The sequence below is a fragment of the Mirounga leonina genome, unplaced genomic scaffold (genome assembly GCF_011800145.1).
Source record: "Mirounga leonina isolate KUSES-001 unplaced genomic scaffold, KU_Mleo_1.0 Mir_165, whole genome shotgun sequence".
Lineage (NCBI taxonomy): Eukaryota > Metazoa > Chordata > Mammalia > Carnivora > Phocidae > Mirounga > Mirounga leonina.
This window is the reverse complement of record NW_023270415.1, coordinates 79,954,631-79,980,171: the sequence shown is the minus strand read 5'-3', so window position 1 is coordinate 79,980,171 and position 25,541 is coordinate 79,954,631. Positions and strand designations below refer to the sequence as shown.

General features: G+C 54.6%; 1 protein-coding gene across 7 annotated transcripts in view; it reads right to left on the bottom strand.

The window, feature by feature from the left end:
* Positions 1 to 1,452: 1,452 nt before the first annotated feature.
* The window catches only part of DENND3 (DENN domain containing 3), a 53,958-nt gene continuing 29,869 nt past the window's right edge, over positions 1,453 to 25,541 (bottom strand). For 6 of the 7 annotated variants that reach the window (XM_035012012.1, XM_035012014.1, XM_035012015.1 and 3 more), the window contains 10 exons: positions 21,485 to 21,744; positions 20,632 to 20,802; positions 19,381 to 19,510; positions 16,503 to 16,610; positions 12,612 to 12,751; positions 9,661 to 9,815; positions 8,278 to 8,411; positions 3,482 to 3,600; positions 3,266 to 3,403; positions 1,453 to 3,096 (listed from right to left, as the gene is read on the bottom strand). In XM_035012012.1, the coding sequence (XP_034867903.1) occupies positions 2,896 to 3,096; positions 3,266 to 3,403; positions 3,482 to 3,600; positions 8,278 to 8,411; positions 9,661 to 9,815; positions 12,612 to 12,751; positions 16,503 to 16,610; positions 19,381 to 19,510; positions 20,632 to 20,802; positions 21,485 to 21,744 (1,556 nt within the window). In that variant the 3' untranslated portion in view covers positions 1,453 to 2,895. The remainder of the gene's footprint in view (positions 3,097 to 3,265; positions 3,404 to 3,481; positions 3,601 to 8,277; positions 8,412 to 9,660; positions 9,816 to 12,611; positions 12,752 to 16,502; positions 16,611 to 19,380; positions 19,511 to 20,631; positions 20,803 to 21,484; positions 21,745 to 25,541) is intronic. The other variant, XM_035012013.1, reaches the window with a different exon arrangement.

Here is a 25,541-nt window from a genome sequence, read left to right as displayed (position 1 = left end):
AGTATCACAAGGAACAGAATTGTCTTTTTGGCATTATGCACACCTGAGTTGGAGTCTGTTTCGTCTGACGCGAATAGCCATACCACAACTGTGCTGTCTGCCCGGTGTGCTTGTTCCAGCTTTCACGGCGCCCCCCCAACCCTCCGCCCCAGGTTGGTGTGTTTAAAGCGCATCTCTTGTAGATGATGTGTGTGTTGGTCTATGTCTTCTTCCAAGGACACCTGTCATTGCATTTAGGGCCTGCCCAAAGCCAGGATGACCTCATCTTGGGATCTCCAGGGGACAGGGGACAGGACACAGGACACAGCCACAGGGCACAGGACATGGACTGGCCTTTCTGGGCCACTGCAGCTGCAGTCACGTGTTTATAAGCTCTGAGTATTTTCACGAGCGCCCAGCAAAGCAGCCTGGCTGGAGTATTCTCTGGGCCGTTCCAGGGCCCAGCAGTGGAGTGCCCTTCTTAGTCACCCCACCAGCCCAGGACTTCATGGACTAGGCCTGGACTAGGGCCCCCGGTCCTCTGGCCTCACCTAGGGCCCTGTTCCACCTCCCTGTTCCAAGGCACAGAAACCCAGAGCTTTGGAGTCCTGTGCAGCTGAAGGTCATGCCACAGCTGAGCGGTAGCAGCACTAGTTCCTGAGTGTCTGAGCCTCTTACTCACCCGGAGATCCCATGGCCTCGCTGCAAGAAATACAGACATTTCCAGGCAGTGGGGCAACTCTGCCTGGCTTTCTATCCAAGCCTTCCCCAGCCATGCAGAGAAAGCACCCCTTCATCTTCCTAAGGAATCTTCTAGAAATGGGCAGAGTCATGTGCTTTTAATTCAGACATGACAATCACATCCGATTCCAAGGTTGTCATTTGAGAACAGCCAATGCGTTCACATATCCAGAGAGCAGATCGTAAAGACGGTACCAAGCGCCCATCTGGACAACTGCAGCAGTATGGAGTGGGGCAAGCTTGTGATGGGCGTCGTAGCGCTGGGCCGGCACCCGAAGCAAGCTTTCTCTTCTACTGTTTGAAATACAGCTGGAGAGCTGAAATCATATTAGGGTCAACTGGCTTCTCGTTCAAGATAAACACTTTTTTTTTTTTTTGGTACCAACTTAGTTCAGGTTTCTGAAGCCAAGTCAGGGAAGGCGTCGTCGGTCTAATGAATTCCAGCTCATCCGGGGCTTCCCGTGACAAGTCATTCATCACGGAACCTCTTCAAAGCACAGAGGAAACACTGAAGGCATAAAGTGCCCTTTCCATTTTAACAACCCCCACCGGCCACTCTATCACTGTCAAGTAAGATCTTGGAAATTATCACCAAGAATAAAGGGAATGAAAAGTCTGCATTAAAATAACAATGCATGCTTAGAAAGAATCAAGAGCAAACCCAAAATGGTCCTGAATTATTTTATAGCTCTCTCCCACCAGTGAATGTGGGGAAAGTAAGGAGACAGGATGTCAGCGTTTAATAAACAAAGGAATTTATTATTGACAAGGTGAAAATACCTGGTTATGTGTGGATTGACATGAAATAATTTATGAGTATTTCTGACAGGATTTGACTAATTTTTCATGTGTTTACAAAAGGAGAATTCAACCTTTGTTTCCTTCTAGAAGTCAGGAGCACACCCTCTTCGTAAGCAGTCGCGGGGGCCTAAGGCCACCTAGCTGTTCTCTGCACCACATTCCCAGAACACCCCAAAATCGGGTCCATCATCTGGACCCTGCAAAACGCTTAGGTCCTGCAGACAAACGCAAGGCCTGGTCAAAGCTTTCATCTGGAGGTTCTGGACGCTACTGAGCTCGGCCCTGTCCTGGGGGCCTGATGAACACCGTCTGTGACCTCTCAGGGTGAGTGAGGTCCTGGCACAAGCCCAGGGCAGAGGGTCTAGCAGCCCCATCTGTGGCTGAGCTCATGGTGGGTCCGTCGGGGGAGAGGCCGCAGGCCCTCAGACGGTGCCATCAGGGGGATGCTCCCTTCACATCCAGTAACTACGTCAAAACCTTCCTTGCTGGACACCGAGGGAGGGACATCTCAATATTACAGTAAAAACGGGTAAGAGGTTGTTTTTGCAAATACTTATTTATAGCTAATAAGATCATCTTCCGTTAAATAATACAGCACCATCTACGGAGACAGAGATGATACTCACAAGAAGCAGACGGTTGAAGGGTACGGGACTGTGAGTGGCAGCAACTTCACTAGAAAACTCGATTATATAGGGCTATTTTAGGTGGAACTCTTCCTCTGTGATCTTTGGCAGCAAAGTCTCTCTAGGTTTCTTCATTATAAAAACTTGGCATTAGTTAAAGGAAAGAAACACAGAGCTTGCTTCAGCTGGCCCAGCCCCTGTCCAGACACCCTGAGTACAGTGCTGTCCCCTCCCTGTCCCCTCCTCGGTCACCTGCTCTGAGCAGGCGCAGCAAGGGGCAGGCACAAATCTCTTCAACCACAAAGATGTCATTTAAAGAACACCTCCTCTCATAAACTGCTGGAAACGAGGTCAGCCTAAGGCTGTAGGTCTCCTGCAAACTGGTGCTTACTGTATATTTGAATGAGTGAAGTAGAGGAAATGCAAACCAGAGACTTGAGGTCTGCCGGTCATACGTGATTTGGCTACATCGCTTCCCTCCGGCTCTTATGCTGGCCCCTAGTCGTGGGTTCTGGAACTTTCTAGACAACACACAGGGTAACTTCACAGCAGAGCCAATTAGCAAGTTGATCCAGCTGCCTGCCTGAGAAGCACCCCAACCTGAAAGGCTGTTGGTACGGTTCAATCAGGAAAGTCCGACACACTGCCTGCCCCCGCTGGGGGCCCAGACTGGCTCCCCACCCCACCTTCTCTGGGGGGCACCAGAAGGGGGGCAGAACACAGACCTTTTCAGCATGTTCACCCACGTTTACTCAACTTTCCAGATGGCGATCTTCCCCTCCCCGCTGCCTGACCCGCTCAGCACGTATCTGTCCTCTGCCGAGCACAGGGTCTTCACTGTGTCCATGTGGGCCACCAGCTCCTTTTCCACCGTCCTCCTCTCGGCGTCGATGACGTAGATCTTCCCTTTGGACTTCCCCTGTGACAGACCTGTGCCGCCTACCCAGATCTGCCAGGGAGAAACGGAGGGGGCGTCGGCCACACGCAGCCTGGCCCGGGAAGGGGGGCCCCTGTAGGTGTGCTTTACCCGGTGTACTGGGTGGAATGGTGCACCCCCAAATCCAAGTCCTCCTGGAGCCTGGGGGGGTGCTCTGGGGAGGTGTGGCTCCTCGCCTTACCTGCTTCTTCACCGTGATCATGCAGCTGACCTCGGAGCAGTCCTGAAGGTGAACCGCCTGAGGGCGCCGGGTCAGGTCCTTCAGGCTCCAGACGTAGATGCTGTTGAATCCGGCACACGCCACCCAGAGCTGCTCCTGCTGAAACAGAAGTCAGGCTGTGGCTGGTGGCCCAGCGCTCCAGGGAGCCGGTCCCCACGGCGCTGCGGGGACAGATACCTCGGGGAGGAGTTGGAGACTGAGGAAGGACATGCCGATGTCCCCAACGTTCTCGCCAATCTTCAGTTCTTGACAAAGCAGTCCGCTTGACGTGACAACCACAATCCTGTTCCCGGTGCCTGCAGAGCGGAGGGACGAGTGTGAGGGCCGGGGGCGCATCTGGGGCACAGGGATGAAGCGGCTGGGAAGGTCTTCCTGGGCAGCCAGCTGCCACGCGCTGCCACCTCACGGCCCCGGTGGCCATCACCCCGCCGTTACTGACGAGGACACGGCAGCTTTGGGACCCTTCCTCCTCTCCCACCGCCTGAAGCCACAGCCAGTCCTCCCCGTCTGGCATGAGAAGTGAAGGCGACAGTGCCACGCATCTCCACGTGCTTCCGCGTCTGTGAATCACTCAAGGAACGTGGCTTTCTGCAAACCGAGAGAGCTGCAGGCGGCCGCACGCTCTTGCCTTGCGAGTTTGCTGCGCGTCCCCCTGCCCCTTGCACTGAGGCCACTGCGCCAGCATCACAGACATGGGGACAGGCGGGCACGGCCTCGGGTGGGGGGGCGCCAGCTGGATGCAGAGGGAGGCGGGAGCCCCCAGGTGCGCCGCTCTGGCTTCCTGTCGCCAGCCAGCGCACCGCAGGCCCCCCCGACACTCAGCCTCCACACACAGGAGCCCCCTGCCCCTGGCCGCCCCGAGGACTTGGAAGCTCAGCTGGGGTTTCAGTCATGGAAACCGAGAGCTGCCATCCCATCTCTCCTTCTTCTAAGCTGGGGACAGGGTGGTTTTCCCGAGACCTCATAAGCAAAACCTCGTCCTATGATGGCCCATTAGCCAGATATGCCATCATCCACTTGGGCTAACTGGTGAGGCCCTCGTGATGCTGCGGCTGGTTAGGAACACCGGGCCCGCCCTGTGCCCCTCAGGCCCCCTCTCAGTGCACTGGACACAGAGCCCAGGAAGGGGCCCCATAGGAAGGGGCACGGGACAAGACAAGGCTCAAGAGGGGCGTGAGCAGTGGAGCAACAGAGGAGGGCTACTGTCCCCAGCGCAGCACTCTGAGGATGATGGCGCTTTGGCCTCTTGCATCTTGTAGCCGTTAGCGAGCTCTGCAGGGGTAAGGGTAGTATTCGGTCTCATTTTCAAATGAAGACACAGACTCCAAAGTGACCAGCTGTCTGGCGGCAAAGCCCGAACTGAACGCACCCACCTGAAGGCCACAGCAGACCACGGGGTGTGGGAACGGGGTCTGCTTCCCTCCTAGAAAACGACCCAGCACTCAGGCGCAGGGTGCCTGAGCAAGGGCAGCTGGCCACGCTGCCCTGGGGGAAGACACACAGGTCTGAGGTCACATTACTGGACTAGAGAGGAAGATCGCAGCCCCTCAGGCTCACCTCACCAAGCACCTGGGGAGGAGCGAGACGCACCGCCTGGCCGGCCCTCACTGTTAGGCGCTGCCTCCGAGCACACCGACGGCCCGACGTGAGAAGACCCTGACCTGGTCCCAGTCTCTGCACTGGTGACATCTGATGAGGGACCGAGGTTTCCACTTGTTACTCTTGTTCAGAAAGAGACTTAGGACAACACTTCTCAGGCATGCGCTCTCTGTTACCTGAAGAAACCCCACTTTTCTCATTGTTGCTAAATAGGAAAACTACTTATTGTATTAACTTGGAAAATAAAAGGCATTCTGTCCTCTGTTCGCTCCCTCACTGTATGTAATAGGCACCTTTTAGCCCAGAGTTTGGTCAGCTCTGGTAGTCCAAAACGCATCTGGGCTGGACACACACACACACACACACACACACACACACACACACACACACACACTGGAGATCAAGGCTGAGGCATATGGTCCTTGAAAGAAAAGAAGTAAACCCCATAACCTGCACACACACCCAGGTTTCCCTGGGGGTACTTCCCAGTTCTCCGTGGGACACTGAGGAATAAATGTTCTAGCGCTGTCACAGTCCACCTTGCTTAAGGGTATGATTTAGGGCTGCCAATGTGGCTGGAAAGAAGGAATACCCCCCAAACGAGGGAGCCCAAAAATGTATGTATAGATTCTCAAATCCTTGGCTGACTCCTGAACTGTGCATAAGCACAGAAGGCAGAATTGGAACAGTTCAAAATAGTAGCTCATCAGGCTAGAAGGCTTCGTACATACCTCAGGCACTCCCTTGCGACCCTAAAAGAGCTGTGCTTACAAAAACCAAGACTGTGCACCGGAACAAAGTGTTATGTGCTCCAGACTAAGGTCAAAAGTGAAATATATTTACCCCAGAAAAGCCAAAAACCGAGCCTCTACACAAGAATAAAATGATTGGCCAGTAAGTAATTTAATGACCTTCTAGAACAAAACCTAATGGTCTCTAAAGAAGGCTATGACCAGACTCTCCTAGATGTGTCATCAACAACATCCAGGATACAGTAACTCCTGCACACGCGAAGCACGAGGATACGACTAGGGTCCAACAGAAGAAGTAGTGCACACAAGCAGACCCACAGATGACCCAGGATCCGGCAGAGAAGGAGCTCAACCGGCAATTACGAATAAATTTAAAAACTCACAGGAAGATATAAAGAGGATGGGTGGACATGGAGACTTTAGAAGAGAAATGGAAATTCTCGAACTGAAATGAAAATTTGCTGGACAGGTCCAGCAGCAGACAGGACACAGATGAAGAAAGGGTCTGGTCTTAACCAAGCTAAAGCAGAGAAAAGAAGGAAAAAATTATAGCCGTGCCTGAGACCTGTGGGACATTATCCAGTAGCCTGAGATATGTATTATTATATTATTATATATATTTATATTATATTCTAATATAATTCTAGAATACACACACACACACACAATTAAGATCCCAGAAGACACGGAGAAAGAGAATGCACAAAAATACTGGAAGGAATAATGGTTAAAAGTCTCCCCGACTCACGAAAGTAAACCGTAAGTGAGATAGACATGAAGACCTTCACACCTAAGCACGCTCTCATCCGACTCGTGAAAAGCAAAGACAACGCTTCCATGCAGCCACAGAAACCAGACACGATGTATCAGCCGAACAGTAAGAAACAGGGCTGACTTCTCATCAGGAACAAACAAAGCTACATAACGATGGAAAGATATTTCTAAAGTGTGGGGGAAAAAAACACAGTCTATCAGCCTGGAATTTGCTTATAGCAGACTCAGGTGGGAAATGCTTGAGCTAAGGGAAGCGATGCAGATAGAAACCAGGTACCACGCACCCCAGAAATGGTAAACATATGGGCAAAAATCAGTGAGTACTTACGCAAAAATTTAAAAAATATTTTCTGAGGTTTATCACAGTTGTAGAAATAAAATACTGCTTTTAACAATAGTAGCAAAAGGGGCAGAAAATGGAATTGCTGATACCGCTGTGAGCTTACATGACATGTTAAGGTCGGCCGTGAGAAGGGCAGGCTGATACTGCAGTCCTTCGAGCAACCACTAAAAAGTAAAGCAAAAAATGTAGAGCTAAAAAGACAGGAAAATAAACTAAATATAAAAAATTCTTTCCTGCATTCTTTTAGACGGAGTAACAAAAGCAAAGAAGGACAGGTGGGAAAGGGAAAGGGGCGGAGGGGACGGCGGGCTCCCACCCGAGCTGTCGGAACGGCGCTAGAAGTGAGCAGACTGGCGCGCGGCCGCTGCTGTAGACAACACGCACACACGCACAGGGCGCACGCACCCCGGCACGCGGCTGGGAAGGCAGGGCGGCCACCGTGGGACGCCACCGCACACAGCCATGGGGGCGCTGACAGTAAAAACCAGCACAGTGAAGGTGCGGAGGAATCGGAACCCACATGGTGCAGCAGCTTTGGAGAAGAGTGGGACGGTTTCTCAGTGGGGTAAATGCCGGGTTAACCCTTGGATGACCACATCACAGTATATTCGTATGACCAAATCGAACTCCGCAATCGCGGGAGTGAGCCGAAAACAAACATCACAGGTGGCCCCGCGCACAAGAGGCTCGTGAACAGCGCGGCTACAGAAGGGCCCCTGTTGCGGAGTCCGTGTGGGGAAGGCTCGGGAACAGGCAACACAGCCCCAGGCGGCAGAATCCACAACGGGTGGCCTCTGGGCAGGCGCTACCTGGAAAGGGGCACAGAGGAACTTTCCGCTGTGATGGAAATACCTAGGTACCTCACATTTGTGCATTTTACCATATGTAAAATATGCTTCAAGTTTAAAAAAATTACGTTCATGACCATCACCCTGGCATCTGGGACAGCCCAGGGAAGACTTGAAAGTGCAGACAATGTGCTCTGGGATGCTCAGAAATGCAGGACCTACGCCCCCAGGCCAAGCCTCTGCACCTCCTGTCACACCCCGGGCAGGATGCCCAGCCGAGCTCCACAGAGTCTTGGCCTGAGGTCTGTGCCGAGGTGTGCCCGGCAGGCCCTGCCCTGCTTGCCCTCGGCTGGGGGGCCGTGGGTCACACACAAAGTGACAGGGCCACAGAGGGCTCCTGGAAGGAGCAGTGATGATTCCAGGGGGCATGGGGGCTGCATTCACGCTCCAAGCAGGGCCCGGCGAGAGCAGAGGTGAGCAGGAGAGAGACAGGCAGCAGGTGGGAGGATGCCAGCGTCCTGGCCACTGTCGGGGAGGGAGGCCCGAGAAGCCACACAGACAGGAGACGAGCACGGAGCCAGCGAGCACAGAGGAGTCCAAGTTGGAAGGCTGGGAAGGTGCACAGCAAAGGAAATAGGCCTCGAGCTCGCGTTCAGTCTCCTCTTGCTGGAGCAGGGCTCCGGCGCCCCTGGGGACAGCGGGGGACCGAGAACTTACAGCACCACAGGCAGCCGTCATGCAGGCTGATGGACGAGAGCCTGCCGCCCGGCAGCTGGAACCTGCTGGTCACTCGCAGGGTGCTCACGTTCCACGCCAGGATGGTCCCATCCCTGCTGCACGAATACACCTTGCTGGTGGTGTGAACACACAAAGAGCAGGTTTGGCTCGAACAGGCTTTAACCCCGAGGAGTACAAAGTTACCATTACGTACAGTTACCACCTGAGCAAACCCCATCCCTGTGGATAGAACAATTAGTTACGACGTAACGGATGCAGCAGGCAAAAATGGTTTTCTGGGGATGCCTCTCCTTGCCCTGCAGCTGCCCGCTCTGCAGAACCCTAACACGACCACGGAGTCAAATCTAGCCCCGGACACAGGGCGAGACCAAGCACGCGCCCCGTCCCAGCCAAGTTCACAAATCAGCGCCGCGTCGGCCACCAGCGGCTACAGGAGAGGGGCGGGCACGAGCCAGAGCGATGCGCGGCCCCTTCAGCCCGAGAGTGATTAATTTTCAGGTCAGTGCCTTATGTTCTGAGCGGGCCCACCTGAGGACAGATGGCACCCCTAAAACTCAGGGGACAAGGCAGTGGGGGGCTGCATGGAGGAGAGTAGCAGAGCGGGGGGGAGCACCCACGCCCTGGGCAGGGCTGCCTCTTTGCAGTAGGTGACCTTGCTCCCGGAGCCTCTGCTTCCTTCAGAGGGAAATGGGACCCCTCCTCATTCTCCAGGCTCCCCTGGGCACCTACTGTGTGCCGGGCCCTGTTCTAAGCACAGGACACACAGCAAAGAGAACAGACGGGGTGCCTGCCTCTGGGCTGACATTCTTAATACGGCAAAGACAGTGAATGAAGCAGACGCATCTTCCAGACTGAACTGTATCCCCCCAAAAAGATACGCTGGAGTCCTAACCCCCAGGACGTCAGAGTGCAACAGTACTTGGAAACAGGGCCTTTACGGAGGTATTCAAGTTAAAGTTAACAGGGTGGACCCTCATCCAGTATGACTGGCGTCCGTATAAGAAGGGAGATTTGGACACGGGCAGCACCGTGTGAAGCCGGAGAACCGGAATGATGTATCTGCAAGCGGCAGGTTCTTGGCAGACGCCCAGACCCCAAGAGCGGGCAAGGAAGGCCACGTACCCGTGGCCACTGGCCGCCATGCCTACCCTGCAGCTGGCCTGCAGGGGAACCGCTCCTCCTTGCTCAGGACCAGAAACAAGAACATCACCTGACTCGGCTTGTGACAGACCCGCTTCGCTCTCCACGGCCGGCCTGGCCCCACGGGCAGTCGCCTACAGCGGCTGGGAGCCCTTCCTGCTCGGGGCTCCCCACCCACCCAGGAGCGCAAGGGTCCCTTGTCCCAGCAGAGCCCAGCGGTACCTGGGCGTCCCGTTCTGCACAACCAGGTCCGTGACACTGGAGCGGTGGTCGGTGAGCTGCTTGTTGCAGGACATGCTGTGGATGTTGATGATGTAGATGACCGAGTCCTCGGAGCCGACCCACACCTGGTTCTGCTCCGCCATCACCATGCAGTTCTGACGCAGGCCGGGGGGAAACCGCCAACAGTCACGGCTCATCAGCCACCGCAGTCCTACCCTACAGCTCACGGCCCACACCACGCCTCTGCTCCGGGGGACACGCGGGCCGTTCGGTGAGCCCCGGGCACATCTGCCCGAAGGCAGACGCTTAACCGATGGAGCCACCCAGGCTCCCCAGTTTTATTTAATTTGTGAGAGAGAGTGAGAGCACGAGCGGGGGGGGGGCAGACTGAGTCACCCAGACACCCCTAAAAACTGATAGTTTTAATTTTACCAATAAATATTCCCGTAGGTTAGAAAAGGATGCTGGCTTACTAATTTCAAAATTAATCATTTGAAAAAGTCCTTTCTTGGGGCGCCTGGGTGGCTCAGTCGTTAAGCATCTGCCTTCGGCTCAGGTCATGATCCCAGAGTCCTGGGATCGAGCCCCCATCGGGCTCCCTGCTCAGCGGGAAGCCTGCTTCTCCCTCTCACTGCTCCCCCCACCCTTGTGCTCACTCTCTCTCTCACAAATAAATAAAATCTTAAAAAGTTTACTTGTTTGGTACAAAAATAAAATAAGTATTAAAAGGCTGGGTGGCTCATTCATTAAGCCTCTGCCTTCAGCTCAGGTCATGGTCCCAGGGTCCTGTGATCGAGCCTCACATTGGGCCCCCTGCTCCGCAGGAAGCCTGCTTCTCCCTCTCCCACTCCCCCTGCTTGTGTTCCCTCTCTCGCTGTCTCTGTCAAATAAAATCTTAAAAAAAAAAAAAAAAAAAAAGCCCTTTCTTTTGAGGCATCTACCTGAGACCTGGCATAATTTTAGTAAAATGGGGCGCCTGGGTGGCTCAGTTGGTTAGGCGACTGCCTTTGGCTCAGGTCATGATCCTGGAGTCCCTGGATCGAGTCCTGCATCAGGCTCCCTGCTCGGCGGGGAGTCTGCTTCTCCCTCTGACCCTCCCCCTCTCATGTGCTCTCTCTCATTCTCTCTCTCTCAAATAAATAAAATCTTTAAAAAATAATAATAATAATAATTCTAGTAAAATGTCTTTCTTTAGTGGCCCAAAGATATCTTAAACTACTTTGAACTTCAAATTTCAGAGGAGGCAGCATTTTCTTGAGATAATTATCCGAGTTTCTTTCTTGTTAAACAGTACAGAGTATCTCAGTGAGATGAGTACAAAGGTGTTTTCACATAAGTGGGAGAATTTATTGCTTTACCTAAATGTTACCTGGCCTGACTGGGACCAGCAGAGATGGCCACATAATGCAGCCTTTTGATTTTATTTTAACTAGGATTTTAAGTTATTCTGTTATTAAAAAGTTTTTTTTTTTTTAAGTTTTTATTTATTTATTTGACAGAAAGACACAGCGAGAGAAGGAACACAAACGGGAGTGGGAGAGGGAGAAGCAGGCTTCCCGCGGAGCAGGGAGCCCGATGTGGGGCTCGATCCCAGGACCCTGGGATCATGACCTGAGCCGAAGGTGGATGCTTAACTGACTGAGCCACCCAGGCATCCCTAAAAAATCTTTGAAATACATATTACTAAGATTCAACAGGAAAAAATTAAATTTAGAATAAAAATGATTTCCTCAATTTCTCCTTCTTGTTTGTTTGGTCTCAAGCATTATTAGACCTTAGTAAATATTTTATCTTGGGTCCTGTTACTTTATCGTCTGAGGCTCACTGTGTGGTTAGGGGGGGAAATAATTTAGTAACCTCTTGCTATCCTGGTACCTAACATGAGGTCTGCTGCTCACTCAGTGAAGAACGAGCCCAGCCCCCAGCAACACGCATCTGAATTCACGGCATTTCTGTTGTTCACAGCAGTTTTGAAAGCTTAGACTGTGCCCCAGATTGCCACATTATGTTTACATGATGGAACGTGGCCACCAAAGTTGGTGATGCTGAACACTGAGGTACCTAACTCTGCTAGACTGTTCTCACCTTAAACCTGAAAAAACAGTTTCACCTTAAAGGAGGAGGGAGGTGAGGGCTTTCCTAGCAACACCTCTTCGGACAGCAGCTTCTTTTATACGCTGAGGGCATCCTGAGCAGATGACTCCCACCAGATGATCGGTGGGAACGTACCCTGAGATGGGGGACGGTGTGGAAGAGAGGCGCTGGGCTCACTGAGCTGGACCTCAGGCCGCAGTCCCGGACGAGCAGCGCCTCCTCACCAGCAAACACCAGGATGCACCTGAAACGTGCCGGGTGGGGCCCATCGCCAGGGCCCTGGTGCCTGTGGGCACCTCACCGTGCAGCGCGGGACGTAAGACACGGTTTTCAGAGGCCTTACGAAGTCTCGGAAAAGCAGAGCTGAGTCCGCGTCCCACTGCCCGCCCCAGCACCTTGGATTGAGGGGGGTGGGGATGGCTGTTCTCGTACAAACTATCGTGATCAACTTCACTTAATTAAAGTCATCAGTCTAAAAGCTCAAACCTTAACATCATGTCGACATGCTTTAAACTGTTCTTGGTTCTCAACCCCAAATATGTTAAAATAATGCACGTTTCTGCTTGGGATCGGGAATATGGATACGAGACAGGACTCTGCGTCCGCATCACTGAAATCCATGTTCAGGTTCCAGGCTGGGGGGCAGCTAAAGCCACCGTCCGCTCACTGACAGGATAGGACGGGGTTGCATCTAGTGAAAAACCTCACAATGCAACCTCCTGTTTGTTTACCGAACGGGGCGATGCTGTGGGATAACGTGCATCCCACTGCCGTGTACGGGTGGATGTGTCCATCTTTCCGGAGCCCACAGCCCGGTCTGGGAAGCTGCCGTGTCGCAGGGCACCGTGTTTACTCACCAACTTGGAAGTGCCCACTTTAAAGCAATGCTGGTAAATCGTCCAAGAGGAAGCATCAAACACGGTCACTTTGCCTTCATTCAGAGCACACCATAACTTGGGGCGGGCATCCTCCACTTTTTCTGCTGGGTCCAGATGCCCTGAAGAGGAAAGCAACCCAAACATGTTTTTATTTTTATTTATTTTAATTTTTTTAAATTAACATATATTATTTGTTTCAGGGGTACAGGTCTGTGATTTATCAGTCTTACACAATTCACAGCACGTACCCTCCCCAATGTCCATCACCCAGCCTCCCCATCCTTCCCATGCCCTTCCACTCCCGCAACCCTCAGTTTGTTTCCTGAGATTAAGAGTCTCTTATGGTTTGTCTCCCTCTCTGGTGTTTTGTTTCACTTTTTTCCTCTCTTCCCCTATAATCCTCTGTCTTGTTTCTCAAATTCCTCATATCAGTGAGATCATATGATACTTGTCTTTCTCTGATTGACTTATTTCGCTCAGCATAATACCCTCTAGTTCCATCCACGTCGTTGCAAATGGCAAGATTTCATTTTTCTGATGGCTGAGTAATATTCCATGTATATATATATACCACATCTTCCTTATCCATTCATCTGTCGATGGACATCTTGGCTCTTTCCACAGTTTGGCTATTGTGGAGATTGCTGCTATAAATATTGGGGTGCACGTACCCTTTTGGATCCCTACTTTTGTATCTTTGGGGTAAACACCCAGTAGTGCAATTGCTGGGTTGTATGGTAGCTCTATTTTCAACTTTTTGAGGAACCTCCATACAGTTTTCCAGAGTGGCTGCACCAGCTTGCATTCCCACCAACAGTGTAGGAGGGTTCCCCTTTCTCCGCATCCCCGCCAACATCTGTCGTTTCCTGACTTGCTAATTTTAGCCATTCTGACTGGTGTGAGGTGGTATCTCATTGTGGTTTTGATTTGGATTTCCCTGATGCCGAGCGATATTGAGCACTTTTTCATGTGTCTGTTGGCCATTTGGATGTCTTCTTTGGAAAAATGTCTGTTCATGTCTTCTGCCCATTTCTTGATTGGATTCTTTGTTCTTTGGGTGTTGAGTTTGATGAGTTCTTTATAGATTTTGGATACTAGCCCTTTATCTGATATGTCATTTGCAAATATCTTCTCCCATTCTGTCGGTTGTCTTTTGGTTTTGTTGACTGTTTCCTTTGCTGTGCAGAAGCTTTTTATCTTGACGAAGTCCCAATGGTTCATTTTTGCTTCGTGTGACACACCTCAGGCTCCACATTCTCACTGACACTTGGCGGGGTCGGTCTTGCATCTTGGCCTTTCTAACAGTGTGAGGATTTGGGGTTTTGGATTGTGATTGGTTTGCATTTCCCTGATTGCACAAGTGGCTGATGGCTTTAACTGCCATGTGGAGGGAATCTTCTGTGGGGAGGTGTTCTGTCTCTTGCTCATTTCTGAACTGGGTGGTGTTATTCTCCTTGACTTGAGCCACTTGTTGGCTCTGCTGTGTTACCAGCATCCTGTCCAAGTCTGGACTACCCTGTTCACTCTCTTGAAAGTGTCCTTTTCTTTTTTTCCTTAAGATTTTATTATTTGAGAGAGCAAGCGAAAGAGCATGAGTTGAGGGGGAGGGGCAGAGGGAGAAGCAGGCTCCCTGCTGAGCAAGGAGCCTGACGCAGGGCTTGATCCCAGGACCCGGAGATCATGACCTGAGCTGAAGGCAGACACTTAACCTACTGAGCCACCCAGGCACCCGGAAAGTGTCTTTTTAAAGTCCATAATCTTAGTAGTCAAATCCTCCAATCTTTTCATGGCTAGTGCGTCCATACGGTTTCCTTCTCTACCCTGAGGTCATGAACATGCTCCTCTATGTCAGCTGCTAGGAGCTTGCCTGCTTCATTCATTTATGCTTGTTAGTGCCTTCCCATGTACCTTTCCATCCACTTGGCACTGTGCGTGACCTGAGGTGTGGCCAAGCTTCGTGTTTTCCATACGGATGCACGATGTCCCAATGTCATTTGTGGTGACGACTGTCTTTCCCTCAAACCCCTGCTCGGTCGTATCACCTCTGTCATAAATCAAGGAAACACAAATGTGTCGACCTTTCTGGGGTATTCATTCCACTGGCCTCTGGGCCCCCTTGGGGAGATACCGCCCCACACACTCCTCAAGCCCACCAGGGACTGGGATGCTTTGAGGCTGGGCTTCAGTGCCGGAGGGCTGGCTCCTTAACACTCGGGTAACCCTTGCAGTCTGGAGCCACACTAACGGGTTTACCAGGACTCCCCTTCTCAGCAGGTCCTGGCTGGTTTTGTCCCTCTTGCCCTCGGTGCTGGCCAAAGCTCTGCTCCGTTCCTCGCTTCTCAGAGACCACTTCCAGAGTTGGCAGACAATCCACAGGAGAAAGGGGCTCCACCGTTCTTCATGGTGGTTTGGCCCTTCTAGATGTTCTCAGAGTTACCTAGCCCATCATGACAGGAGGCCCAGAGTCCAGTCAATGTTAATGTACAGGAAACCAAATTAGGTCTAAAAATACTCATTTATCCAGACACCACGATGAAAACTGTCTCAGTCTGTGGTGTTAGAGTCAACAAGGAGCCTTGACTGGAGCAATCTGGTCCGTCTCCAGTGGGGCAAGGTCCAACCGGGCTCTGTCCTCCTTCACGCTCAGTCTGTCACTTTGCAGCGTCTTCGGGACGATCAGTGAAGAGATAACACTGTCTTCTCCACTGGGAAACAGCTTTGCCACCCAGCTGCCATATGGCCACCTGGAACCGGTGAGCTGGGGGACAGCCGTGGAGTGAGAACCATGAAGGGGACAGGGGAGCACATCCATGGTGCTCACTGTCGCTCACCTCACACTCTGATGAGCCGAAGCAAAGTGCCCGGACCGTAAGGTTCTTTAGTGCCCAGAATGACATCCTTTGTTTTCCAACTCGGTGAGCCCCGCAAGCAACCCTCCCGCCGCAATTCTTTACAAGTCAGACTTAAAGAAAAGCATCCTCGTTCCTGCTTAGACCTGCGGCAGCACCCATTCCTGTCCGACCTTCGTTCTGCCGCAGCCTGTGGGGAGCCAGGAGGTCCGCGTCCGGGAAGACGGCCGCACAGCCGTGCCGGATGAAGAGGACCCGTGTGGTCACGCGTTCAGACGTGCAAATGCACTGACAATTCCTAAGACGAGATCCTGGGTGCAATCGCTTAGGACAGCAGCGTGGATTCAGTGCCCCCAGAGGAAAGGGTGTGAGTGCAAGCACTTTCTAAACTGTAGAGTGCTGTGCAACGTGAGGAACAGCTGGGTTGGAGCGGAGTCTCCATGGAGTGTCCACCCCATATCTGTCCCCACGGGCTCCCCCAGCTCAGGCCTCCACGATGTGGGGTCTCTGTGGCCTCCAGGCTCTGGTCTTCACGAAGCGGGGTCTCCGCAGGCTCCCCAGCTCTGGCCTCCATGATGCGGGGGCCTCCGCGGCCTCCAGGTTCTGATCTTCCTGATGTGGGATCTCCGCGGGCTCCCCCAGCTCTGGTCTTCACAATGTGGGGGTCTCTGCGGCCACCCCTCCACCCCCCAGCTCTGGCCTCCAAGATGCGGGGTCTCTGCAGCCTCCAGGCTCTGGTCTTCACAATGCGGGGGTCTTCGCAGGCTCCCCAGCTCCAGCCTCCACGATGCGGGGTCTCCACGGGCTCCCGGGCTCTGGTCTTCACAAGGTGGAGTCCATGAGCGGCTACCCAGCTTCATCTCCTCACTGAGGGCTTCACCTCAACAAGTAGAAATCTGCCTGGTCCCCACTCGTCCTACCACAGGTCCTGTCCCCCTTCACTTCGGGGCTGACCTCAAACACAAACCCCGTGTCCCCAGAGTGTTGAAAAGAGCAGCAATAAGCAAGCCGCTTGCCTCACCTGGCGTGTACAACAACACGTCCACGGCGTGTGGGAAAGTCTCTCCCGCTGAAGGGTTTATCTTGTGCTTCAGGGTTTCCGAGGTTGTCTTTGGAACCGTCGAGGGCACTGAAATGCAAGCACTCTGTTAGTCTCCCCCAGCCTGGGCACTGCGCGCTCTGCAGGAGCTTCGTGCACTTGACACCAGACGTTAGAGTAAGGCTTCCCCCTCCAGGCGGCCTCCCTCCCTTGCTCTGTGTGCGGACCGCCAGCGAGACCGGGACGCCGCTCACGTCCCAGCTGGGAACTGTGTGATCTGACCTCTGTCTGCACTCAGCCATCACCGATTACCCACCAAAGACAAGACCTAAAACGTTTCTCAGTGACTAAATAGTCTCAAGACAAAACCAAGACAACTAGCCCGAGAGCAGTCTCAGCCTGGGCGCCATGGACATCTCAGGCCATAGGTGTGGCTGCTCTGGGGACCGACCTGTGCACCGCGGGACAGTCCGCAGCATCCCGGCCTCACCAGGAGATGCCGGTAGCGCCCCCCACAATCACAGGGGTCTCCAGCATCCCCAAATGCCTTCCTGCCGGGATAGGGTGCGGAACTTCATAGAGACTAATTTTTAGACCTCCCATCATGAGTGGACTCCAGGCTACTAACCAAAGCCTGGGCTTACTGCCTTTACCTCATTAAGCTGTGCTCACCAGCGAGCAGTTCTTGTGGGTGACAAGGCGTCAGGGACACCGAGCCTAGACAACCTGCCTTCACCATATGGAACAGGGTGGACGACAATTAAGAGTGAGCTGGCAGGTGTTGGCGACCACCAAGGTGACGGTGTGCCTTGTTCATAAAGGAGTCGGAAGGCTTTTGCAGAAACTCTTGACGAAGGGGAGGCCTGAGCTTGGACTGAGATAAACAGCTGAACTGTAGTGCTGGATTTTGTTCCTAATGAAAAAATAACAAGCAACCCACGTCTATTTCCAGGACTGTTGACAAGAGCTCCTCCCAGTCGGCTGGTGCTGTGGTGACCAGAGCATCCTGCCCGCTCCCAGGAAAGGGGGCTCTGGGGCAGGGGGTCCAGGACACATGGGGGGTCTGGGAAAGGGGGCTCCAGGGAGGGGGTGTCCGGGACACATGGGGGTCTGGGAAAGGGGGCTCTGGGGCGGGGGGGTCCGGGACACATGGGGGGTCTGGGACCAGGGGGCATCTGGGGCCTCATAGTCAGTGACAGACGTGGGAAAGAGCAACATGTGCCAAAGCGAATGAACACTTAACCAAGATTCGTTTTTTCTAGATCTGGAAAAACATTTTAAAAACCAGAATCTCCAGCTATGCACCCAGGAGCTATGACAACATCCCCAAACAAAACCTGTCCACGAAGTGTTCACAGCAGCATTATTTGCAACAACCAAATGGTGCAAACAACCCAAACGGTCAGCTGACGACGGATGAACACAGTGGTCCATCCGCACGGTGGAATATTATTCAGCCACAGGACGGAGTGACACGGGACACCTGCTTCAGGGACGGACTCTGAAAGCACTGTGCTAAATGAAGGAAGGACACATGCTGTAGGATCCGTGTATATGAAATGCCCAGAACAGGCAAATCCAGAGAGAGAGAGTGGATCAGTGGTTGCCTGGAGGCTGGGGGTGGCTCCTAAGTGTACAGGGTCTCTTTCTGGGGCGATGAAGATGCTCTAAAGTTCACTCTGCTGGGGCACCTGGGTAGCTCAGTCAGTTAAGCGTCTGCCTTCGGCTCAGGTCATGATCACAGGGTTCCTGGATCAAGCCCCGTGTCGGGCTCCTCGCTCAACGAGGAGTCTGCTTCTCCCCCTCTCTCTGCCGCTCCCCTGGCTCCTGTTCTCTCCCTCTCTCTCTGTCAAATAAATAAAAATAAAATCTTTAAAAAAAATAAAGTTCACTCTGCTGATGCTGCACAAGTCCGTGAATACGCTAAAACCATGGAATTGTAGACCCTCCCTGAGTATGGTGTGTAAATTCCATCTCAGTAAAGCTGTGATTTAAAAAACAGTGCATACAAACAGGACCACAGATGGTCTTTAAAACACCCCTACGTGGTTCGCCTGTTTCATGAACTTGATGTTGTTGGTGGACCTAGCACCGGGCGGCCGTGGCACGGAGTGATGGTAGCAATAAGCAGTCCTCTGTATTCTCTCCTTTATAAAGCAAATCATAAAGCCGTTGGCTTTAGATCATTTAAAAGTTGAAATAAAACAGAGGTATCTAAAATGATGTATAAAGTTATTCTTACCCATTTGCTGTTTCCTAGACTTGAAAAATCCACCCCCTGCCAAATAAAAATAGCCCACCGCCAACCTCTCTCTGAATGGCTTCCAGAATGTGAGAGCCAGATTCAGATCTACATGCAGGTGATCAGAGAATTCCTATCTGGGGAAACCGACCACATCAAGGGGAAGAAAAGATCCGTGCACCCGGGGGCCTCCGCTCAGGCTCCACTTGACACACCGACCATGCACACAGCTCTCTGGTGGGCGCATTCCCCACGGCTGAGCGCTGGTGACCTTGCCAGGGGCTCCACGAGCCACTCAACAGCCGTCCACAAATCCCTATTCCACGTAACCAGCTGCTGGAGATCTGCTGCTGGCAACTGGGAATCCTGACAAACGACACCCAGCGTTTGTGGGACGTCACTCAGACCTCAAGCAGGAAGTCCCTCCGTGGGCGTCGGTACGCACAGAGCGCCCGGGAACGGGCGAGCAGAAGGACGTGTGCTACTCAAACATAAACGTGTAAAAGTGTAAAAGGAACAAAGTGAGAAATTCGGGATTCGGAAAAAAGTGATGTCAACCGGATAAAAGTACGGAAGCCACGTTCGGGACCACGGCTGTCGAATGCGTGCTGCGCTTACTTTCGCTCTTCATCTTATCGAAGTAAGACAGCTTGGAAGCGGCGTAGACGGCACCGGACGACTGCAGCGTGCCGACCACGGCGTCCATCAGCAAGACGTGCGTCAGCGCCTGCTGGACGTACTGAGGGTCCTGCGGGAGAAAGGCGCTCATTTCAACAAGTCCGTAAAGCGCCTGCGAGACTTCGGGACGTTACAGCAAACCACACCTTTGAAGAGACGTGTTTTTTCAAGGCAACTCGGTTTACGTTTGGAGCTGATGTCATGTGACTACTTTTGTCCATCTTAGTGAAGACAAACACCGCTCATTTATACACACGCTGGCAAACGTGTTCTGCAAAGGGCCAGGCAGCTAATAATACTCGGGGCTCCGTGGGCCGTGGGATCTCTGTGGCAACCACTCGGCTCTGTGGCCGGGCTCGAAAACAGCCAGAGGCGGTCCGTGGCCCGCGGGCTCCAGTTTGTACTGTTGTGCAAAATATAGCAGCAGGCATGAATCAGATGGCTGGTCTGAAAGTCACGGAGTACTGGGGCCCTGGAAAGGACCTGGTCCCCCTCCCTTCTCCAGATAGAAAGACTCCCTCCGTAGCCATGATCTAGGCCCCCCAGGGCCTGGCGACTCCCTCATGAAGGCCAGTGCTCCCACCACGCACAGTCTGTTCTTTCTAGTGTTCGCCCCTGTGGCGGCGGCTGCCTCCCCCACCTTCCCTCTGATGACTGTGGGCTGTGCACCCCTCTGCGGCTCCTGACCTGCCCCGTGTGTGAGTCCCCATCCGTGCTCTGCGCATTGGGTTGTGGCTTTCCGGCCTTATCTGCCATTTAGACAGTACAGACCTCTCGCCCCACCGGTGCCCCGTCCGGGCCTCTGTCCATGGTGCCCTTCACGCCCATGCAATCCTCACTCCGTGTACTCAAAGCTACTGTGGCCCAAAGCAAGTGAAAGCACACAAATCCCTAGGCTGTAAAGTCTATCGGAGGACGTGCCCCCTGCCAGAATCCTAGTCCTGGGAGGTAGAAGAGGAGACGCCTGGAGCAGGGTGTGCCCGGGAGACCCAACTCAGACCTCAGAGGCCAGCCCCAGTCCTTCCACAGTGTCCCCAGATGCCACTGGCCATGCACTGGGCCATGTAAACCACGGCATCTCCAGGGCCTCTGGAGGGACCTCGTCTAACCCAACTCGTGCTCACGGGACCACACCCGAGCCCCCAAGATGAGCCGTGAGTTGGAATGAGCAGCCACCCGCGTCCCCCAGACCTTGTGGTCGTCAGCCAGCTTCTTCCCGGCCCACATCTCCTTCACCATCAGGTGCCACAGGTCACACTCCGTCTTCAGATTAGCTTCAAACACTTCTTTCTTGGATGCCATTTTAATTTTTAAAGTGGGTATTCTCAGAAGCAGAAATGCTACAGTGGTACTTCTCACTTCCTGCGGAGGCAGAAAAAGAAGAAGCAGGTCAGAGAGATGCCCCATGGAAGGAACTCGGGGGTCAGCGAGGGAAGGTGGCTCAGCAGCCGGTGCCTGAGTGTGAAGGCAGGCCCCGGACCGAGGGTGCAGAGTGGGGGCTGGCCGGGGTGCAGTGCAGGGAGCCCCAGGCAGAGCCCGGCCATGGGCGGGAGGAGAGGGACGGCCCGAGAGAGGGGCCTCTGTGCGACCCTGCCGTCAGACACTGGTCCCAGGGGGTCGGGGACCCAGGCCCGTGTCCGAGGACTCACGGGCCTTCCTGGCCGACCACGGGCATGACCTGTTAGCACATCCGCACAAAGGCGCTCGTCCGCAGGGTTCAAACAGGGTTCATTCCTCTGCCTCCGGAAATGCTTCTCTTTCTTTGGAATTCCGGGAGGCAGTCTGTGGAAGCAGGTATGGGGGGGACTAGAGGACGGGGGGGGACCCACGGGCCAGCGTTCACCGCGGCTGCAGTACCTTCCTGCCTCTCCCGTCTCCAGGAGTATTCAGAGCTGGATTAACACATCCAACACGCCTCTCGAAATAAATATAACGCTTGAGATGAAGCCACAGCTGAGTGTCCTCAGTGGGGAAGACAAGCCCTTTACACTCGAAGGGGCACCTCAAGTTAGCAAACAGCACGATCCAGCGGCTGCGCTCTTACCTCTATGTTCCTGAAGGTGGAAATCTCCACGTAGCCTGGTCTCCCTTCCGTCAGGAGGAACAGGCGCTTCTGGGTCATGGCGATCTTGCCCACGCCGCGATTCGTTTTGACGGAGCTCGACAGCTTATAAACACACTCGTTCTTATCCAGATGCTCCATCACCGACAAAGGCAGACTGACCTCCTGGGCCTCTGCTTCTGCCTCCTTCCAGCAGTTGTAGAAATCTTTGAATGTTTCTGGGTCAATCTGTTTCTGGTGTCCTTGGTTTTGTAGAGAAAAGAGATTTCTTAGAGCCACATACACAGCCCTTGCGCGGGAGAAGACGCGGTGCGCTGTCCACACAGGCCAGCAGGTGGCGCCAGCACCCACGTCTCCCACCCCAGCGGTCTGCCCAGGATGGGCACCCAAACCACGGGATCGGGGCTGCCCTGTGACCCGAGCCAGCAGCCACGGTAACTCTCGGGACACTCTTTTTACGGTGGCAAAGCCCTGGGTCGCCACTAGACCTGGCGGCAGGCATCGTGGGGCCATGAGGGGAGCTAGCCCTCAGATGAAGCTAATGCTAAAGAGACCAGACCCTTGGTGACCCTCCTCCATCACTGGATCAAGCTTTTTTTTTTTTTTTTTTTTTAAAGATTTTATTTATTTGAGAGAGAGAATGAGAGACAGAGAGCACGAGAGGGAAGAGGGTCAGAGGGAGAAGCAGACCCCCCGCTGAGCAGGGAGCCCGATGCGGGACTCGATCCCGGGACTCCGGGATCATGACCTGAGCCGAAGGCAGTCGCTTAACCAACTGAGCCACCCAGGCGCCCTGGATCAAGCTTTGCCTGAAGCTAGCCCTATCTCAGTATTCTTTGGTTACGTGAGCAAATAAGTCTTATTTGTAACCAAGATGAACTTGATACAGCAACATTTCTAAATGCCCGACAGTCACGGGCTCTGAGTTAGAGAGAGACCCAAGTCTGAAGCCCCGCTTTCCTGGTTAACGGTGGGACTTCAAGCAAGCTGTATAACGGACCCGCTTGCTCATCCGAACAGCGGAAATGGGACCACCCCGCTCCCACTCCACCCGACTGCCAAGAAGTCCTGCCCATCCTGACGCCCACGTTTCCCTGTGTCTGTGGCTGCGGTGGCTGGGTTCCGCCTCTGCTCCGCATTCCTCGGTCACGCGGCGGCCCCTCCCATCCTGCACAAACGCCCACACGGCCTCCCAGCTGCTGCAGCCGGCGCCCGGAATGCCCTGAGAAACAAGTAGGCGCCCCCTCCCGTTCAAACACTTCAGGGCTCCTCCTCTACACCAGGCCCCAAATCCTCCAGGACTGGGCCCCTGGGCCCTTTCACACTCCCGCGTTCCAGTCACACCGAGTATATCCCAAAACAGGCCCATGTCAGGTGCCTCTGCACACACTGGCCGAGGGTGCTCGGACCAGAAAACTCCTACGCATCCTACGCAAGACCCAGATAAAACAGCTCACGTGCTCCCTTCCCTGAAGCTGCACACGCATTTCACTCACGTACCACTCCCCACGACACGGGGTCCCACTCAATCCTCCCACCCCCTCAGGAGGCAGGCACCGTTAGGCTGTTCACAAATCGGGAAACCGAGGCACGGGGAGGAAAGCCGTTGCTGGCACGCTAAGTGTGGAGCCGGGCCCGGCTGTGTGTGTGTGGTTCTGCCTTCCTGCTGAGGCGGCTGGGAGAGCAGGAGCCATGTCCTCCCCAGCCAACCCCACTGGAGGCCAGATTGGAGAAGGACAAAAGACGCGGGAAAGCTCCAGGGCAGCCGCGTCCCTGCTCGGGCTCCATGACACGGTGTCAGGGGGACAGTCCCCTGGGGACTTGGATATCATGGCCACCAGAGTCTGGCCCAATTGGGCCGTCCCTGCAGGCCTTGGCCACCACACCCTCCGGGGCCACCATGGGACTGGATGGTGCAAGCCTGTGGCCACCGCGCACATCCATGAGCTCCCTGCAGGCCCGCTGCCCACACCGGGGCCTGCCACGCTCCACCACGGCTCCCGCACGCGCCCACGCAGACAGGTCACGTACGCTTCACCTGTCCCCAGTTCCACCCAGAAACGCCGGCCGTTCCCTCCTGTACCCCATCACCCGCGGTGCAGGCGGCGGCTCTGGAATCCCAGGCTCGCGCACGCATCCACCTCCCTGCCTTGCGGCCCCTCGGAATTACTGGTCCTGCAGTGTCAACATCGGACTTTGAAACGTCTATAAAAACGTGCAATGACAAAACAGTGACAGGAATCTCCTAAATAAAATCTCAGGTGTGTTCTTAGACCACAGCCGTTCATTCCAAGGTGGTAACATTCATCTTTGACTTAACAGAGCTTTTCTAACACACGGCCATTAGGCCGAAACATCCATCTGGTGCCGCCCTACAGCGGCTCACACATCCCAGAGTCGGGACCATTAACGGATGTATTTTGCAATGTGAATGGACCCAAAGTGACAACCGGGCCGTCGATGGCCCACGCTGATGGCCCAGGCATCCTCCGTGTCCCTGCTAGCATAAGTCTGGGAATGCTGGACACTGTCCACGCGTCCAGCCATGAAACCATGCTTCCCAGGCAGCTACGTGCTGTGGGACACGCTTCTGGCCACAGGAGTGGGGATAGACCCTCCTCTTCCTGCTGGGAGAACAGCACCGCCCGGGGCCATCGGCGTCTCGGGCCGTGAAACAACACGGCCACGCTCGGGGAGCCTGGTGACGTCCAGGGCCAGCCAGGCACAGCCTGGACATCTTGTTCCCCGAGAACAATACCACCAGTGGCTGAATCCACCGTATCTCAGGCCTCGCCGCTGGACTGGCTGGCCCCGGTGTAAAGGGAAGGGGCAGGGTCCCGCGAGTCATGGGGGCCCGTGCTCCCCCTTCCCGGCAGCCCCAGCACTGCTCCCCAGGGCTCTCTGCAAGCACCTGTCTCCTCTCGAACCCAGCTCATCCTCCCAAGCTGTCTGCCCCACGAGTGCCTCCTGGGCGCCCGACGAGATGCGCTCCACTGCGCCCTGCCCGGGCCAACACGGTGTCGCTTCTCCGTGGCATCTCCAGAGCACCGCACGGGGAGGTGACCAGCGAGGGCCGGGCTGGCCTGCACCTTGGTCAGGCCAAGTGCCTGGGGCCAGCGAACAGGCGATCGGCTCCTCCTCCTGGCGGGGGCAGCCGGACGCATCTACGTAAAGAGTGTTGCGTGGCCCAGCCCGCCCACGGAGCCGCGGACGAGACCAGGGAGAGAGGCCTGCGTTCGGCAAAGGACAGCCTGTGCAGAGGACACGAGGCGCTCCCACACGCCCTAAGGAAAAGGCGAACATGCTGGTGTAGAAACGGACAGATGACACCAGAGCAGCTCCGAGCGGACGCTCGTCACACTGGCCCAGCACCCGGGACGGACAATGCCCAGCGCTGCCCGGCGGCGGTGGCGGGACGTGGGTGTGTCCCGGGCCGTGCAGCCACTGAGGGCAAGGAGGCAGCTCGCCGTCAGGATGGCAGTACCCGCGTCCAGACTGGGCCTCTTGGCTCGAGTCCCAGGGAGACCCGTGCACAACCACGTAGGGCAGCAGGTGCGTGAAACCCGCCACGTCAGTATTTGGGAAAGTAAGACGCCCGGACGCCACCCGATGGCCACGCCCAGGTGCGCCATGCTGGCCCCCGCTACCCCAGCGTCGCAAGATCCGCTGGAGAAACCAGGCGCACGCGCTTCAGCACGGAAAGCTGCAGGACAGCGACGAGCCTGACGCGGCAGGACGCACGGCCATTTAAAACCACACACACCTACGTACCGCGTCCAGTAAACACGTAAACGCACGGTCGAGGGGCAGGCTCCGGTTGGGGACGGTGGCCCTTGGCGGGGGCACAAAGCTCCCAAACGAGCCAGGCAGTGGCAGTAAATGCGGGACAAGGCGGCACTCTGTCTGCGCCGTCAGGTCGTGTGAAGCGTTCCCGCCACCGGGGGGATGGCGCAGCGAGCGGGGGCCCCGGGACAGGAGCCAGCCTGCCGCGGCTTCGGGCTCTCGGGTCACACTCCCCTAGACCCTGGGCGGCCCCTCA